The sequence below is a fragment of the Amblyomma maculatum genome, chromosome 2 (genome assembly GCF_055883805.1).
Source record: "Amblyomma maculatum isolate TAMU_Amacu chromosome 2, ASM5588380v1, whole genome shotgun sequence".
Classification (NCBI taxonomy): Eukaryota; Metazoa; Arthropoda; class Arachnida; order Ixodida; family Ixodidae; genus Amblyomma; species Amblyomma maculatum.
The window spans coordinates 51,018,005-51,034,024 of NC_139345.1; the positions used below are offsets into that span (position 1 = coordinate 51,018,005).

At 45.5% G+C, this 16,020-nt stretch overlaps 1 protein-coding gene across 1 annotated transcript in view; it reads left to right on the forward strand.

Annotated features, from left to right (window-relative positions):
• The window catches only part of LOC146198606 (lysosomal alpha-glucosidase-like), a 46,843-nt gene that overhangs the window by 6,244 nt on the left and 24,579 nt on the right, over positions 1 to 16,020 (forward strand). The window contains exons 2-5 of the mRNA XM_084594109.1: positions 8,181 to 8,567; positions 10,767 to 10,915; positions 13,218 to 13,404; positions 15,660 to 15,835. Of these exons, the coding sequence (XP_084450235.1) occupies positions 8,181 to 8,567; positions 10,767 to 10,915; positions 13,218 to 13,404; positions 15,660 to 15,835 (899 nt within the window). The remainder of the gene's footprint in view (positions 1 to 8,180; positions 8,568 to 10,766; positions 10,916 to 13,217; positions 13,405 to 15,659; positions 15,836 to 16,020) is intronic.

Here is a 16,020-nt window from a genome sequence, read left to right on the forward strand (position 1 = left end):
CCTGGTTCGAAGAGGTTGTAAATAAACGCCGTCCATCCAAGTTGGCAGATGTCATAACGCTTATGTCATCTAGAGATCTGACAGCGTCTCGCTATCAACTAATGATAACTTCTAGAAAGCTTAGAAATTAAATTAATGAGCCAGTAATACTTTTCATAACGTGCTGAATCTTTTTCCTAATCAGTTTACAATTACGTTTATATATTAGTAAGCATTTAAAAGACCATCAAAACCTTTGTTGACTGTGGGCATCTAGAAATCAAATAAAAAACGCGGTGCTTTAAATGAAAAATAGATATTTGTATTAAACGACTCTAAGTTCATAATTTGAAACCAAGACACCGCTTTTTATTGATTTTTTAAACATCGAATGGTTGGCATTTGTTAAAGTCTCGATGACAGGTCTGGATATCTTGCGTACGAGTCCCTTCTGGGACTGAGCACTCAGCAGCATTCAGATAACGGTTTATTCCAAGCGCATACCTCACATTACAATGAAGCACAACACTGAACACTTTATTTGTTCGTTCACTGAAAAATTGAAGACGCAGAAACTTCCGGTCGTGCGCAAAGTAGACTACTTAGAGATACCGCCACGCTGTAGAGAAAAAGAAAATAAATATTTTGCATAGTTGGCAATATTACACATTCGTGCACATCCCACCCGCTGTAGTAGCAATAAACAAACTTTATTATTAGCATAGACAGGCGAGAGTATTCGTCTTCGGTGGACGTTTTCCTCAGTTCCAGGAGGCCGTGGGCCCGGGTGGTTCACGCTGTCCACCAACATGAGCTAGTCTGCACGGTGAGGACAGGTTCTGGAGGGTGGGGGGGCTTTACTTTCCGTGGCAACAGATCGACTGACGCCGGTATTTTTGCTTTGTGACATCGTAATATCTTTCAGTGACAAACAAACAAACAAACAAACAAACAAACAAACAAACAAACAAACTGTCGACTTTTCTCACTATAGCACGGTTCTTGCTTGTACACTCGGGGGTCTAGTTGGTGCATGGTCTTAAAAAATAAAAAATAAAAAAAAAAGAAGATGTGCAAACACATTCGCAACAAGCACGTACAGTTGCATCGTCTTTCTTAGTTTTGTATTGTCTGTGTTGCGCATCTCCCTTTTTTAAGAGCATAGTCCTTTGAATGTTGCTCGGAAGCAGCACATGTTCAAACTCTTAAGCAAGAACGGTTCTTTTAATGTTGTGTATGACGTATTGTTTTTACACAGCGAGTTCGGAGAGGGCACGGTTAGCCTGTAAGCGAGACTCGGTTGCTACCTTTGGAATGCAGCTGCGGGAAAGCCCGGCTTCGAGGTATGCACCGCAGTCGATGACACGGGCTAAACAATGAGCATCCATCTTATATATGTGCGCATTCGTGAGAGGTCACTGCCCCCGAATGGCCTTGCGGGGTGCTCGTATCCGCCCCATTCTAATGCATCACGAGCTCCTTTGGGAACAAACAGAAGTGCTGGAACGAGCCGTTTCTTGCTGCATCCTATATGTAGTCTCATGAAGGTTAGTCAGGAGCAAAATAAGAAAAATCGCGACAGAATGGTACTGCATGATTCATGAAAATAAACCTATAGCTCGTTAAATACTTTCGCCATAACAGAATATTCGTAAAAATGGTTCAGATGCACATTATAGGTCCACATCTAGCAGGCAAGGACGGTATAGTTAATGCGCTCTTTCGAAAGCCCCACGAAGTTCCGGAAGCGTTATACGCAGAACAGCTCATTCACAAATCCTGGCCGGTGCAAGGTGTTGCTTTTCACGTGTCGGAATTCAAAGCGACGCTGTTGGGGTCTTGAATTTCTGGATTAAAAGAGTAGAAATGAAAGTCTGTTATCAAAGAAATGCAAATTCGAACTTCCAAACAGCCGAAGGATCGCACCAGCAATCTCTGCAGCACAGGCTGCTATACAAGGTGCGTAACAGGCGATGAACGATTCATGATGATGGTTTCAATGCAGCTACTTTGGTTCTGTCGCTTCCGCAAAGCGCTGAATTCATGACCTACGCCAGCCGTGATTTGTAAATGGGTTATCAGGCATTAGTGCTATGTGATTCACAGTCAGATTGATGATCAGGACCTAATGCGGATCTGTTCTCAGAGGTTACAAAACGCTCTCGCTTCGTTGTACACCGACGATTTCGTCTATTCGGCTCATCGAAACTGAAACCATGGAAGTCTGCTCAATTAAACCTTCGAGTTTAGCTTCGTATTAAAATCACTTCACTCGAAGTTAATATCGTTATAAATGTCGGCCCAATAACCAATTCCTTGGAATGCGAATCGTAGCCGCCGTTACACGTCTAAGCGAAGCAAAGTGACATCTAATATTGTGGCTGTTTTGACGAGCTACCTGCGAAACCTTTAATTGGCTGCTACCAAAAAAATCTTTGAGTTATTTTCAGTGCTTTGTGTTATTGGATTAATTTTAACGTTACACAAATTTGCTGCCAGCACAAGCAACTATGTGATTTGTTTACATCGCGCAACGAATTTATCTACATAATTACTTCTCGCAGTATGTCAAAGATACATGGAGTTATAGAGGACCATGCCTGACATTTCGCTTAAAGAGGACACTTGCACGAAGGAGGAAGTTTTTTTCATAATTCCGTGCACGATTTCCGCTTATGGCTCTTTTCCAGCGGCCGTGCTTGCTATTAGTCGACGGCTCAGGAAGTTGCCTATCGTCTGCTGAGCCGATTGCGCGCTGGATGTACACATGGCGTCCTGTGTGTACAACCAGTATACTGCGGAAATTATAGCAGAAAACGCGCACTGAGAACGGCGGTAAATTTAGTCGTAAAGCGCCAAAAATAGCGTTGCGTTCGTGTTATAATCACGTGTCAAGAGGCCGTCAGCTGGATCAGATGATAAGGTGAGAGTTGTATGGAATGGCATGGTATGATGTGGTACGGTACATGGTATAATATATGACATAGTTGGTTTGGTTTGTGAGCTTTTGCGTCCCAAAGCGACTCAGGCAATGAGAGATGCTGTAGTGGAGGGCTCCGGAAATTTAGACTACCTAGGGGTCTTTAACGTGCACTGACATCGCAGAGCACACGGGCGCCTTGCTTTTTCGCCTCCGTCGAAAGGCGGCTGCCGCGGCCGGGATTCGATCCTGTATTCTTGGGCACAGTAGTCGAGCACCCTAACCACTGCACCACCACGGCAGGTGTATATGACATGAATGCCGGCTTTGAACTGCCTCAGCTCCACGCGCGCAATGAGGGACGCCGCAGTGGGGGATTCCGAATCCATTTCGACCACTTGAATGCGCTTCTTTACAAAAATTGACGTTGCACAGCTCAATGGTGCATATACACTTCGTTTTTTTTTGAGACGCGGCACCCGCAGCCGAGATTCGATCCCGACCCTTTGGGATCAGCACTCGAACCCTGTAGCCACTATAATCCATCGCAGCGGGTGTACAAGGCCAGTTAGACGCCGAGGAACTTCGGTGAACGGAAGACCGGTGAAGGAGTAAAGGTGGAGCCGTAAGTATAGAGCCTTGACTGGAAGTTTTCAGGCCACATGGTTTGTTCTTGAGCCGGATTATGAAGCGCTCATGATCGCTTTATCCCCCAAAGGCTTTGTGAGACAGACAGTACGATATTTACTTTCGGTTTACTGTGATTGTATCTCCAGGGGTACAAAAACGACCCAAAACCATACCCCGTAACCTGATAACTTTTCACTAAGGCTATAGGTGTCATGACTCATGACTAAATTTGTTTTTCGTTAATGTGCTCCGTTTTCTTTTGGGGGGCAGTAGCACATTTCTGGTCTAAAGTTTGCCTTGTTCGCCTAAAAAGAGTAGAACTTGTTCGTGCTGTTTCCTTTTTGGTGCTAAAATAAATTAACTGTCCTCTAAAATCCCCTGCATAAGACACGGTGACGCTCCACAACAAGGAACATTACATATTGTGTCCCATTGGCTTCAGCGTCTGGCTGCTGAACCCGACGGGGCGAGCTCAAATACTGGCCGTGGTGCCTGTATTTCGATAGATGCACAATTAAAGGCGCCCACGTGTATTTCTAATGCAAGTTTCCATAAGGAACTCCAATAAGTTGAAATCATGTGGTCCAATTTCCACATCCCCCATTGCGTCGGTCCTCACACTCCGCATGCCATAACAATTACCAGCGGCGCAAAGGAACGTCACAAATCTTTATTTAAGTCTCAGTAGGGATTTAAACACTTTAAAGCCGACATATTTTTTTTGTTATTAGCTTTTAAAAAAAAGAGATCAGAATCCAATCGCTACTCGGCGAGTACATAGCGAAAATTTATTCCTCCCCAAACCAGTAATGAATGCACGCTGATAAACACACGTGTGGGCGAACCGGAAAGTGTGTCAGTCAGCCACATAGTCAGCGCTTTCGGCAAAGGCTTCGAGTATGGTGGGGGAAAGAAGGAGCGGGCTTGCCGCTCACGACCGCTTCTAATCGCGGATGGGGCCAGAGCGCGAAAACGACGACCTCCCGCCACCGCCAGTGACCACACCCATGCGAGCGGACCCGGCAGCGGCGACCGCGAACGTGCACTCATATACCGCCCGCTGCATCGCGGTCTCGAAAACAAGGACTCTCCTGCGGCGCAGACGCAAGCAACGGACAAGGGTCACAGGAGTGCACGCATGTTGAAGCAGGACAAGACGAGGTCGTCAAATGTGCGCGCACCTGATAGTGACGATTATACGTGAAGATTGCGCGCGAAGGTCGTCACCGCATCCGATGCTTATGAGAATGCAAGCGCGTTGATCATTCTAAACTCTGCATTCGCTTTGATAGCGGTTGGTTTACATCACCACATAGAGGAAAAAAAGATTCAACGAGGCCACCTATTATCCTTCCAAGTGCAGATTGAGTTCGCTTTAGAGTAAAAAAATTGGTTGACACGCGCAAACATTTGAATTGCTTTGATCGCCTCTTTCTCCAGTTTACCCTCAGCAGTATAGTTGCTATGGCTTCGGGTTGCTGAACTGTGGCTACAATTCGGCGAAATGCAAAAGACGCCCGTGTGCTGTGTGATACCGCGTATCATAATGCATACGGGAGTCTTGTGTGTAAAAGAATCCTAACTAAGTAAACATTATTCACTAGCCCTCGACAACTAGGTTACCCCCTGCACGTTCGAGGCGTTAAAATTCATATATAGGACCTCTAACAATCTCCTACTTTTTTCATTTTATTCTTGCATGCGACTGACAGATAATGAAATTAGGACGATGGTATCTGTACTGTGTCTCACACCTTTGCAGAAATGTGAGGCTAATTAATCACGGCACACGTATGCGCTCTCCGCTGTTGCCACACTTATTCAATGTAGTACATATTTAAATGCCATTCGTAGAATCTGTTCTAACAACTGTAGGTGCCAAAATACTGAATCACCTCCTTCAAGCCTCTCCATAATGTATGGGGATGCGCAAAGTGAAGCTCTTCAAAGTTTGCGACTCAAAGTTGAAAGCTGGAGACGCGTTCGTTACTAAGAGCCCCACCTAGCTCTCGAAAGTACTGCAAAGAACCTTTGTCGGTTTAAACCCGGACCACATGCAGTGCTTTCACAATAGCGTTTTACATGACTGACTGGCTCACCGCAGTGCGTTTCGGGGTGTTAAAAATCACTCGTGGTAATATTTGCAGCGCTCAAACTCCGGCTGGAGGTTTCCACCCGTCGCCAGCGAGGCCCGCTGACCTGTGTTTATTAAACGCTTTAACAGTAAGGGGCCATTCCTGAGCCTTATTCGGACGACATACGATGTATCCCCAGAATGTAATACAGTCTCAGGAATAGCAAGTCGTACAGGACGCAGACAGACCTGATATATTCTACATCTTTGCTTGCGTATAATGTGCGCAGGATCGCCCGTCGAAGAATCCCCAAACGCTTTATGCGCTGGGGCTCTGGAACACTTTAGGGGATATGACAAAGAAGAAGCCAGGCTTCTATTTTATTTTATGATTCAATAAAATGTTGCTTAAGCTTATATACGTGCACACTTTTATATGCAGGTATACGTGCACAAGCGCCTATGACTTACGTCTCATGGACGTCAGCTTTGGGCACGGCTAGAAGTACTAAACCACCCGCAGCTACGGGCCATTCGAAGCGTCGAAGAGGTGTCGAGAAATGGAATTCGGAAAAATGAAGCACCAAGAAAAGGTACGACAACCTGGATAGCGGACACCTCACAACAACCGAATCCAGAAGCAAGTTCAGAGGATGCAGTGCGTAAACACGTGGGCAGGGCTGCCGAGCTGAGGATGCGCAAGCGAAGTAAGAGCAGTCTCAGCCTCAAGCATTAGCGCTTGAGCGAGGGGCAGAGGTCAAACGTATAAGGCGTGAACAATTTTTTAAATGAGAACACGCGATCTCCAATTCGCGCGTGAGAGCCCGCACCGGTTAAAGTATCTCTCTCTCTAACACACACACACACACACACACACACACACACACACACACACACACACACACACACACACACACACACACACACACACACACACACACACACACACACACACACACACACACACACACACACACACACACACACACACACACACACACACACACACACACACACACACACACACACACACACACACACACACACACACACACACACACACACACACACACACACACACACACACACACACACACACACACACACACACACACACACACACACACACACACACACACACACACACACACACACACACACACACACACACACACACACACACACACACACACACACACACACACACACACACACACACACACACACACACACACACACACACACACACACACACACACACACACACACACACACACACACACACACACACACACACACACACACACACACACACACACACACACACACACACACACACACACACACACACACACACACACACACACACACACACACACACACACACACACACACACACACACACACACACACACACACACACACACACACACACACACACACACACACACACACACACACACACACACACACACACACACACACACACACACACACACACACACACACACACACACACACACACACACACACACACACACACACACACACACACACACACACACACACACACACACACACACACACACACACACACACACACACACACACACACACACACACACACACACACACACACACACACACACACACACGTGCGCACGCGATAACACTTTATATATATATATATATATATATATATATATATATATATATATATATATATATATATATATATATATATATATATATATATATATATGTATATATATATATATATATCGAATTTATGTGCGCTCACCAGAACCAGAAAACCAAGTGGCGCTGATCATGCTCCTTACCACTAACATGTATTAGTATCTTCTTCGCCTGTGAAGTTAGTGATGACACACTGCTGTAATGTTTCCTTCAGTGGCAGCGTACACGAACCTGTACGCAACTTGTTGTTCGCCAGCTTCCGTTACTGAAGACACAGTTCCGAGAAGGGTCGGAGGTCATAATTTCAACCTTTCCTATACTACCTAAGAAGAACCACTTTAGGCCAGGAATGCGAAATGTAGCACCAAGAATCGTTCTTTTGAGAGTGGATTGCGTATTGCACATCGGTCCTCCTTTCGAGATAACTTTTTCTTTTTTTTTTTATCACTTACCATGAGCTGTCGCATGCGTACGCGTGGACGTTCATGATCTAAGTGCCAATCATTTCATGTTTATACACTAGTGTTCATATAAAGTATCGCGCGAAGTAGTTTTGGAGTCCACAGCGATCGTAGCAGAAGCGGGAGGCATATATGTTCCTATCGGTGTCGTTGATGTTCCTCTCTATGCTGTGCTCTCGTTGACAGTGAGGTTTGACGAGAGCGAGCGGGGCATGTCTCCCACCTTGCCCCTCCCCATTCAACGCAGTTTAGGTAGCGACGAGTGTACAACCCCTCGGTTCTGGCCACGATAGCAGCGGACTATGAAATTTTGGTCATTCCTGTACCCTTTCATGCAAACACCTGCAACCATTATTAGGGACAGCATCTGGAACATTCATTTTTAACTGTGACAGCGTACTGTGCTGTGTCTTTGCAGGAGGAGGATGATGATGAGGTGTCTTCCTCCAGCGCCGAGGACGGGACCAGCGCGGAGTCGGCCCTCGCCGGTGGAGGGGCCACTACTCTGAAGCAGCAGCACCGGAAGCGCTGTTGCGATGATGACTTCTCGGCGCTGTCGACGAGGTTACGCTGTCTGCTCGCCGTGGTCATCGTGCTGCTCGTGCTCACGGCGATCTTCGTGCCGCTCTACTACTTCGTCTTTAGACAGCACCTGGGCCCGCTGTGGCGAGCCCTGTTCGCGGCGCGCTCCGCCGATGCCTCCGCCTCGGCGGAAACTGCATTGGGTGGTTCGACAGGAATCTCTACGTTGGACGACACGTTACCGCCCTTTCTGGCGCCTGCGTGGAAGCCAAAGTGCCCCGATGTAAGTTGTCTCGAGGTTTTTTCTTTCTTATGTGGGGTATAACGTCCCGAAGGTGCACGCTGGCCTGATGGGTCGCTGCAGCGAATGTACCCGGCTCCTCGCACTCACCTATTCGGCCTTTCGCCTCCATCGTAATACAGCCTCGCGGCTGCCGGGATCAATCCCACCAATTTGCGCTCAGTCGGCAAACGCCATGATCGCTAAGACATTGCGGCAGGAAAAGTACGAATGCGAACCAAATCGTCTTCTAATCAAAACGAAAAAAGCCTGTATCTTTGTTCTGGCTCTAACAAGTAGCCCAGAAAAGGGACAATGTCTGGTCGTCCCCTTCTGCAGTAACATCTCTGGCTTATTTCTAAAAATAAAAAAATAAAGCACTTCGGTTCCTTGTTAGGGTACGACGCGACCAGCGTTGATTGCTCCATCAGCGCATGCGCATGCCACTCTCTTAATCACAAATTCATTAAATTGTGACTCTATTATCTCACATACGTTCACATAGCACACAGTTGTAAGCGACCACATTACGAGAAAGATGATAAGGCGTAGACTCAAACCCTTGCTTTGACCAAGACGCGCGAATGTGCGTGCGTGGCTTAAGGGAAGCCAGTTTCTGACTCAAGACCCAAAGGTCCTGGATGATTCGATTTCCATCTTAGCCTACCACATCAAAGTAGCTGCCTGACTTGGCTGCTCCTGCCTACTCGGCCACGTCATCTTGTCCCGTGACGTCACACAACCCGCCGACCAATCAGTGGTCGGCCATATCGGCTGCCAGCTACTCTGGAGGCGCGATCTTGATTATGTGCTGAGGCCAGATTTTCTGGAAAAAGGGACCTTTTATGCTGTCGCATTAAAATAAAAATAAACAACCTTAGAATGCTCCTTCGGAGTTCTGCTTGCTCTCAGTGAAATATAGATGTTATAGATAAAAATGCTGCGAACACGCTGGTGCATGCGACTGGTTTGAAAAAAAGCAGCCTGTTCCAGAGAACAAAGACTTCTATGCCTTTTCAAGCTATATGGGGTGTTGCCACCGAAATACTAAGTATATATCAGTCATGACGCAGAACAAAAAAAAAAAAAAAAAAAAAAACACGGAGAGAAGAAGGGAGAAGAAAAGTGTACAGATGGGGTGAAAGGAATTTGAGCGGTAGAGTTGAACAAACAATAGCTAAAGTGTTCGCTTCTCCCGCTATGTCCACCTCTTGGAAATTAAAAGTTGTTAAATCGATATAAAAGCGCGAGAGCTTACGGTGGGTATACAGCTGGGCGAGTTTGCAACAGTTCATTGTGGATGGCATAGCGCGAAGGCAGACGAAAGATGAATGAACAGAAACATACAGGCGAGCGCTAGTCTGCGTACTTTTTTGACCAAATGTTCTTTATAACGGTGCCCAGCATTCATCTGCCAACAACGAATATTCAGTACACCGGATGCCGGACAACCAGTAAGGCGTTTTGTTTCCGCGAGGGATAGGATCTCAGGAAATCCTTGCGAGTGTGGTCAGGCGTGATCAGAGAGCTCATCGGTTCTTTACGCAGGCACGCACACACACCACATGACCTGCCATGGTGGCTTAGTGTTTAAGGCACTCTACTATTGAACAGGCGACCCAGGTTCAATCCAGGCCGCTGTTCTGTAGATGGGAAATGCAACGTGTCCGTGAACAGTGCGATGTCAGTGCATAAGGACCTCAGGCTGCCGAAATTGTCCGAGCCCTCATCTACGGCATTCCTCATAACCTGAGTCGCAACCACGGTGTAGTTACTACTCTACCTCCCCTCTCTACCGCCCCCCCCCCCCTTCGCACACACACAAACACAACCTAAACAGGGAAGGACAGAGTAAACTGACCCATATAGGGTCTAGTTAAATGCGCATAGTTCTTTCTCGCAAATAATGAAAATACATCAATATTTGGATGTGATACCTTATATATAGCCCACGCGCTAAAAGGCATAGCAGGCTTGGTGTCCTGAAACGGGCTGCTTTTTATCATTCGAATCGCCGGCATCAGCTAATTCGCAACATTTCTGTTTCTACAACTATATTGTATGGGTAAGAGTGTGCGGGACTCCGGAGTAGTTTGGTAAGTAAAACTGTTTCTAAATGAAGGTTGAGTAGTACCTTGGACTCTGTGTATGCTCAGTACTTTATGTGTGCCTAGAGTGACGTCATCGCCGCTTTGTCCGCAGGCCCCGGTGCTTGAGTACAACAGGTTCGACTGCTACCCAGAGAACCGTGACGTAGACGTGAGCACGTGTGAGGAGAGGGGATGTTGCTGGGCCGTCACCAACGTCGGAAATGCCGTCGACAACGGTCCCACTGCCAGGAAACACTACAGGTCCGCTTAACCCTAAAGGTGGATCGCCCTTAGAGTACAGCAAATAATTGGAACGCCTAACTGCTAAGGGTGCATCTTGAATTCTATTTCAAGAAAAACTTAATAAAAAAAAGTATAGCTGCGCTGTATTGTTTGCTACGCTGGATGGAGCCAGCAGCACTTATGCCTTTAACAGCGTGGTGTGTGCAAGCACTGCGATGCGCTCACCAGACTTCGTATTATAATCGCCGCTGTTGCATTTGTTCAACTCAACTGATCGATAGTATTAATGAACGTAATACAGATTAAGTGACGAAGATTCATAATATTGCCTTCAAAGTAAATACAAATTTCCTTAATTTTTCTCGTTAAGTTCGTTTGAATCTCCTTCGGTGTACCGGATAAGTTTATTTTTATGTTGTACACAATTCTGACGGATATTACCTTCGTGGAGATTGCTGAGACTGAGAGGTTAAAGCATTTTATGCTTTTCAGGTCGCACACAGTATTCTGTTTCAGTGTATTCTGAAGTTCTTCAACGCAGCTGGGTGCACTGCAGTAAGGGCGTCATAACATAAGAGTTGCGTTGGGCTGGAAAATAAAGTTTTAGTTTAGCTGTCTTACTATAAAAAATGCCCTTATGATACTTATGTAAAGGTTACGCTTTCTAGGAGCTTTGATCCAAGGCGTATAGTACTGGTTTTTAAAGCAATGAGACACTTCACATGCTCTTCTGCGGTGCTATGTCGGGTGTACCAGCTAAATGTAAACAAGATATATATACATACATATATATATATATATATATATATATATATATATATATATATATATATATATATATATATATATATATATATATATATATATATATATATATAAACATGAAGGGTGGATTGTGAATTAATTAGTATAGTGTAAATTTAAGAGTTGCGGATCGTTTCTATAAACAACTGGCTGAAATGCTTACAAGTTAGATTGACGTAGCTCTTTTTTTCTGGCCTGAAAACACAATACAAACCTACCATGCGGACGCGGTGCTACTTCAGCGTCTCAGGAGGCATCTCAGAGAGTGAAATTCTCCTCTCACCGAAGTACTGTCACCGTTGGGGCTATGCGCGTGCACTATAGGTCACCATGCACTAAGCTAAAAATAAGCGGAAGCTTCTGTCTGGAGATACCCTTTGCATTTCGCAGACTTTCTTTTAAGAGCTGTAAATAAAGCTTGGTTGAGCTAAAAGGGCACCTTGGTGCATGCACTGTATCCAGCTGTGTTTAAGTGTTCCAAAAATCCTAAGTCGACAATCTGCAGTCAGTATGTTTAAACGTTAGTAAAGTGGTATTCACAGATAAATTAACTTTGAAAAATGAGAAAATACTGCATAGTAAGCCACGCGACCCTCATCAGTACGCGTTTGTGTGTCACTCTGCCATTGCACTCCGCCTTTTATATTGCGAAAGTATGAGGACTGCCATGAAGTTTAAAGCTCATCATGTCTGAAGCCTATAGATGGGCCGAGGTTCTTTGTGATTTCAGCTGTATGTGTCTGCACGTAACGAACCACTTGGATATAGCGAGACTGAGGCAGAATTATAGATTTCGGTATAATGAAAAACTTGGATATAGCGAAATATCCGGATGAAACAAAATAGGCGATATAACGAATGAAAGGCTCGAATATAACAAAAACCTTTGGTGTAACGATGGACGGAGATAACTAAAGACCCGGAATTTTAAAAGCGCAGTAGAAGAAGTGCCTACTTTCTGACTTCATTCGCACTAATCTAATGGATCGTCACGATATTTTAAAAAGCGTTACTTTAGGTGGGACACTCACTTTATAGAGTGCGCGCATGCTTGCAGCTGAGGAAACATATTTAGGACGGCGTAAGTCGTTTCCTTTAATTCCTTTAGTTATTCTATTTATTTCTTGTTTAATTACTTCTTTACGGCGTTTTGTTTCCCTCTGCACTCACAAGAGCATCAAAACCATAGTGAAAAGCCCTATGAGTTACAACAACCTCATACAGATTTCTGATACTTAACTCGTACTAAACTCGTAAAATATCATTCATCTCATACAGTATCATTCAACGTATGAGAAATACATGAGATTGTAAGACATTTGTATGAGTTTAGTATGAGAAATCAGTATGAGGTTATTGTGACCCATATGGTATTTTTCACTATGGAAATGAGCTTCCGAGGGCGCGCGCTTCTTTAGTGTTGGTTAGCGCAGAGGTGGGTCTCAGTGACGTTCGTAACGAAAAGTTTCCCTGGTTCTTTTGGGTCACCGGAACGCATTCATCTAATTCTTTTCAGAGACCCGGTGCCCAAGTGCATACTGCCGCTCAACTCAGGATACCGGATATCGGGACCCGAGGAGCCCCTGTTTGCGGGCTACGAGCTTCCGTTGCAGAGGATTCCCTCTCCCTCCCGGTATGGAGATGACATCACACACCTCAAGGTGCGCGTCCACATGCAGACGCCATATCGCCTCAGGGTCAAGGTAATTCTCTCAGCACTCTACGATATCTGAAAACTCCGGTACAACAATCGATTGGCTTTGACTGCACTGTACTCCGCCTCGCGATATACTTGTTGTGAAAAAACACACTTTTTTTTTTGTTTTAGATTGCGAAATATGAGCGCGTTCAGAAGTTCGTGAAGCCGTCAGGAAAACCTAAAATTTGGCGAATACCTTTCTCTCACTGAGCCCGGTTGCTTCGCTTGTAGGGTTGCAGGTTTTGCACGTATTCAGGTTAAGTGGACGCGGTTAACAAATTCTGGCCCGTAGAAGGCGCATGAAAGCATCAGTGCTAGATATACAAACGCGCGCCATGCGCAACTATTGCAGGTCAGAATCGTCAAAACCCACGGTAAACATATCGGGGTTCTGAAGCATCGGTCTATGGCTGCAAAGCTAACCAGTGTCAGAATCCACGACTTCTGTTTTTTTTTTTTTTTTTTTTTTTTTTTTTTTTTTTTTTTTTCCTGCTGTCAGATATTTTTCATTCATTCAGCTTTTTGGTTTACATTTTTATACCCTCGTTTGAGGAAATATCGAAGTATTATTGGTTATTTTGTTATTTCTAATATCGCATGCTACGAAATACACGGTCGCATGCTGAATCCGGCAGCAACCAATCCACACTAGTTGATGCGCCGCCATCCTGTGTTCATTCATGTCATTTCAAGTGACTGCGTGCGACCGGCGTTAAGGTTCCACGCTGTGAGCTAGTACAGTCCATAGTTGGTTTCTTCTTAATAATGAGCTATTCCGATCATCTGTAGGGTTCTGGTTTCGCTGCCATTATAACTATACTGCAGCGACGCCATTAATGCTAATGAGCAGGTGATCGAGCATAGTTCCGCTGTACTTAAAACGCCCGTCTAAAAACGTTACCTCTTATCTCGTTCTTCAGCTTTGCGCCGTCGGCGTCGCTGTCTGCGGCGCCGTCCGGCAATACCGACCTGTAAATTCTGTGGCACACATTGCAACAAAGCCGATGAAGAAGACGCTCCAGAGGAGCTTTCTTGTCATTGCTGATCCCTTGCGCACGAGCCTCCCGCTTGGGCTACCCGCGCTTTTCTAGGCCCAATATAACTCTTATTTCATTTCATTCACTGTTTATAGTATTTTCCACTCTCTTTAGATAGCAAGCGCTTACATTTATTACCAAACGGGAGCACAATACAGAAAGAGCGTTGACTTAGAGGGCCTAAATGGTTCAAAGCTTGCGTACAAATAAAGTTTCCTCATCTCGGCCATCGGCAAGTAGTTGCGGATTTCTATTTCTCTTCACTTTTTCGTTCTTTTTTTCTCCCGGCTCATGTGTCCATTCATCACAATTTCACTTTTGGTATTTAATTTCGTCCGATGATTTGTTACAGTGTTCGCAAAGACGATGCACCTACCACTTTTCTCTGTTCAGCTAATTTGTCACAGCACGCCTTTATCGGTGGTGGCAGATAACGGCTTGTAAGGGCACATGCCGATAGCAGCCATAGAGAGACCGAAATCAGTGCCGTATGCACAGGTGCGAAAACAGTGGCGCACACACATCGTTTTTCCATTGTTCCCCATATAGTGTAGCACTCCGTTCTCTTGTTCGGTCGTTTGGTCGGTAGGTCACCGTCACGGGTCGTTTGAGCAGCGGCCGCTGGACAGCCGTCTGTCGAGTATGTAACAACGGCTCTGTGCGTCGATTTCTCGGCCCCGCAAGCCTCGCTGCAATAATATATTTTCCCGTGAAGTTCTCTCGTTCTTTGTCATCCTTTCTGGTTTATGGGGTTTAACGACCCAAAGTGACTCACGCTAGAAGAGACGCCAATTGTCGTCGTTCCTATCGCTCCCATCCTTAAGTAGGGCTTGGCCTTTAAAAGGGCAGTAGACCGAGCACTGCTTCTGGCAATGTCCATGAATTCCCTTTCTCTTTTTTTTTTTGTACTTTCAGTGAGCGCCACGATCAAATATTTCCTGAGCTGCATTTAAGAAGCGGCTGTTCATCCCATATGACTTAATGAACTAAAGAGTGGTGAAATTTTGAGAGGTTGTGTTGTACCAAATAAGTGCCCCTTTCCCAAGGAAACATACACCTTTCCGTATCAAAAATATTACAGTAGCAAAATATCGCAGCCCAGTACACAAGAGGCCTTGGACGCCATTCTTCGTTGCCAAAACCTGACTCCTTCAAGAGCAGTCTCTCTGTAGAGCGGGGATCCGATGCCCACTCCTTATGCTTCGCATTGCCCGGCGTGTAGATTTACGACGCCTCGGAGGAGCGCTACGAGGTTCCGGATCCCGTGATCCCCGTTGAGATGGACTTGGGATCTCCACTCGCCCACGAAGGGCACGTCCAGATGTACGCCACCAGCTACAGCCTGGCCAGCGACCCCTTCAGTTTCCAAGTGCGACGCACCAAGACTGGCATCGTCATGTAAGCGGACGCTAATTGCTTTATGACCTAAGTATATGTTCTTGTATTAATGTCATCGTTACTTTCTCCAAATAGAGTTGCTGACTAGCAGTTTATCACCATTAAAAAATTATTAGTAAACATGCTGCGCACAACTAATAAGCCAAAATGTCGCCATTGTTCATCATAAGTACTATAAGGACGAT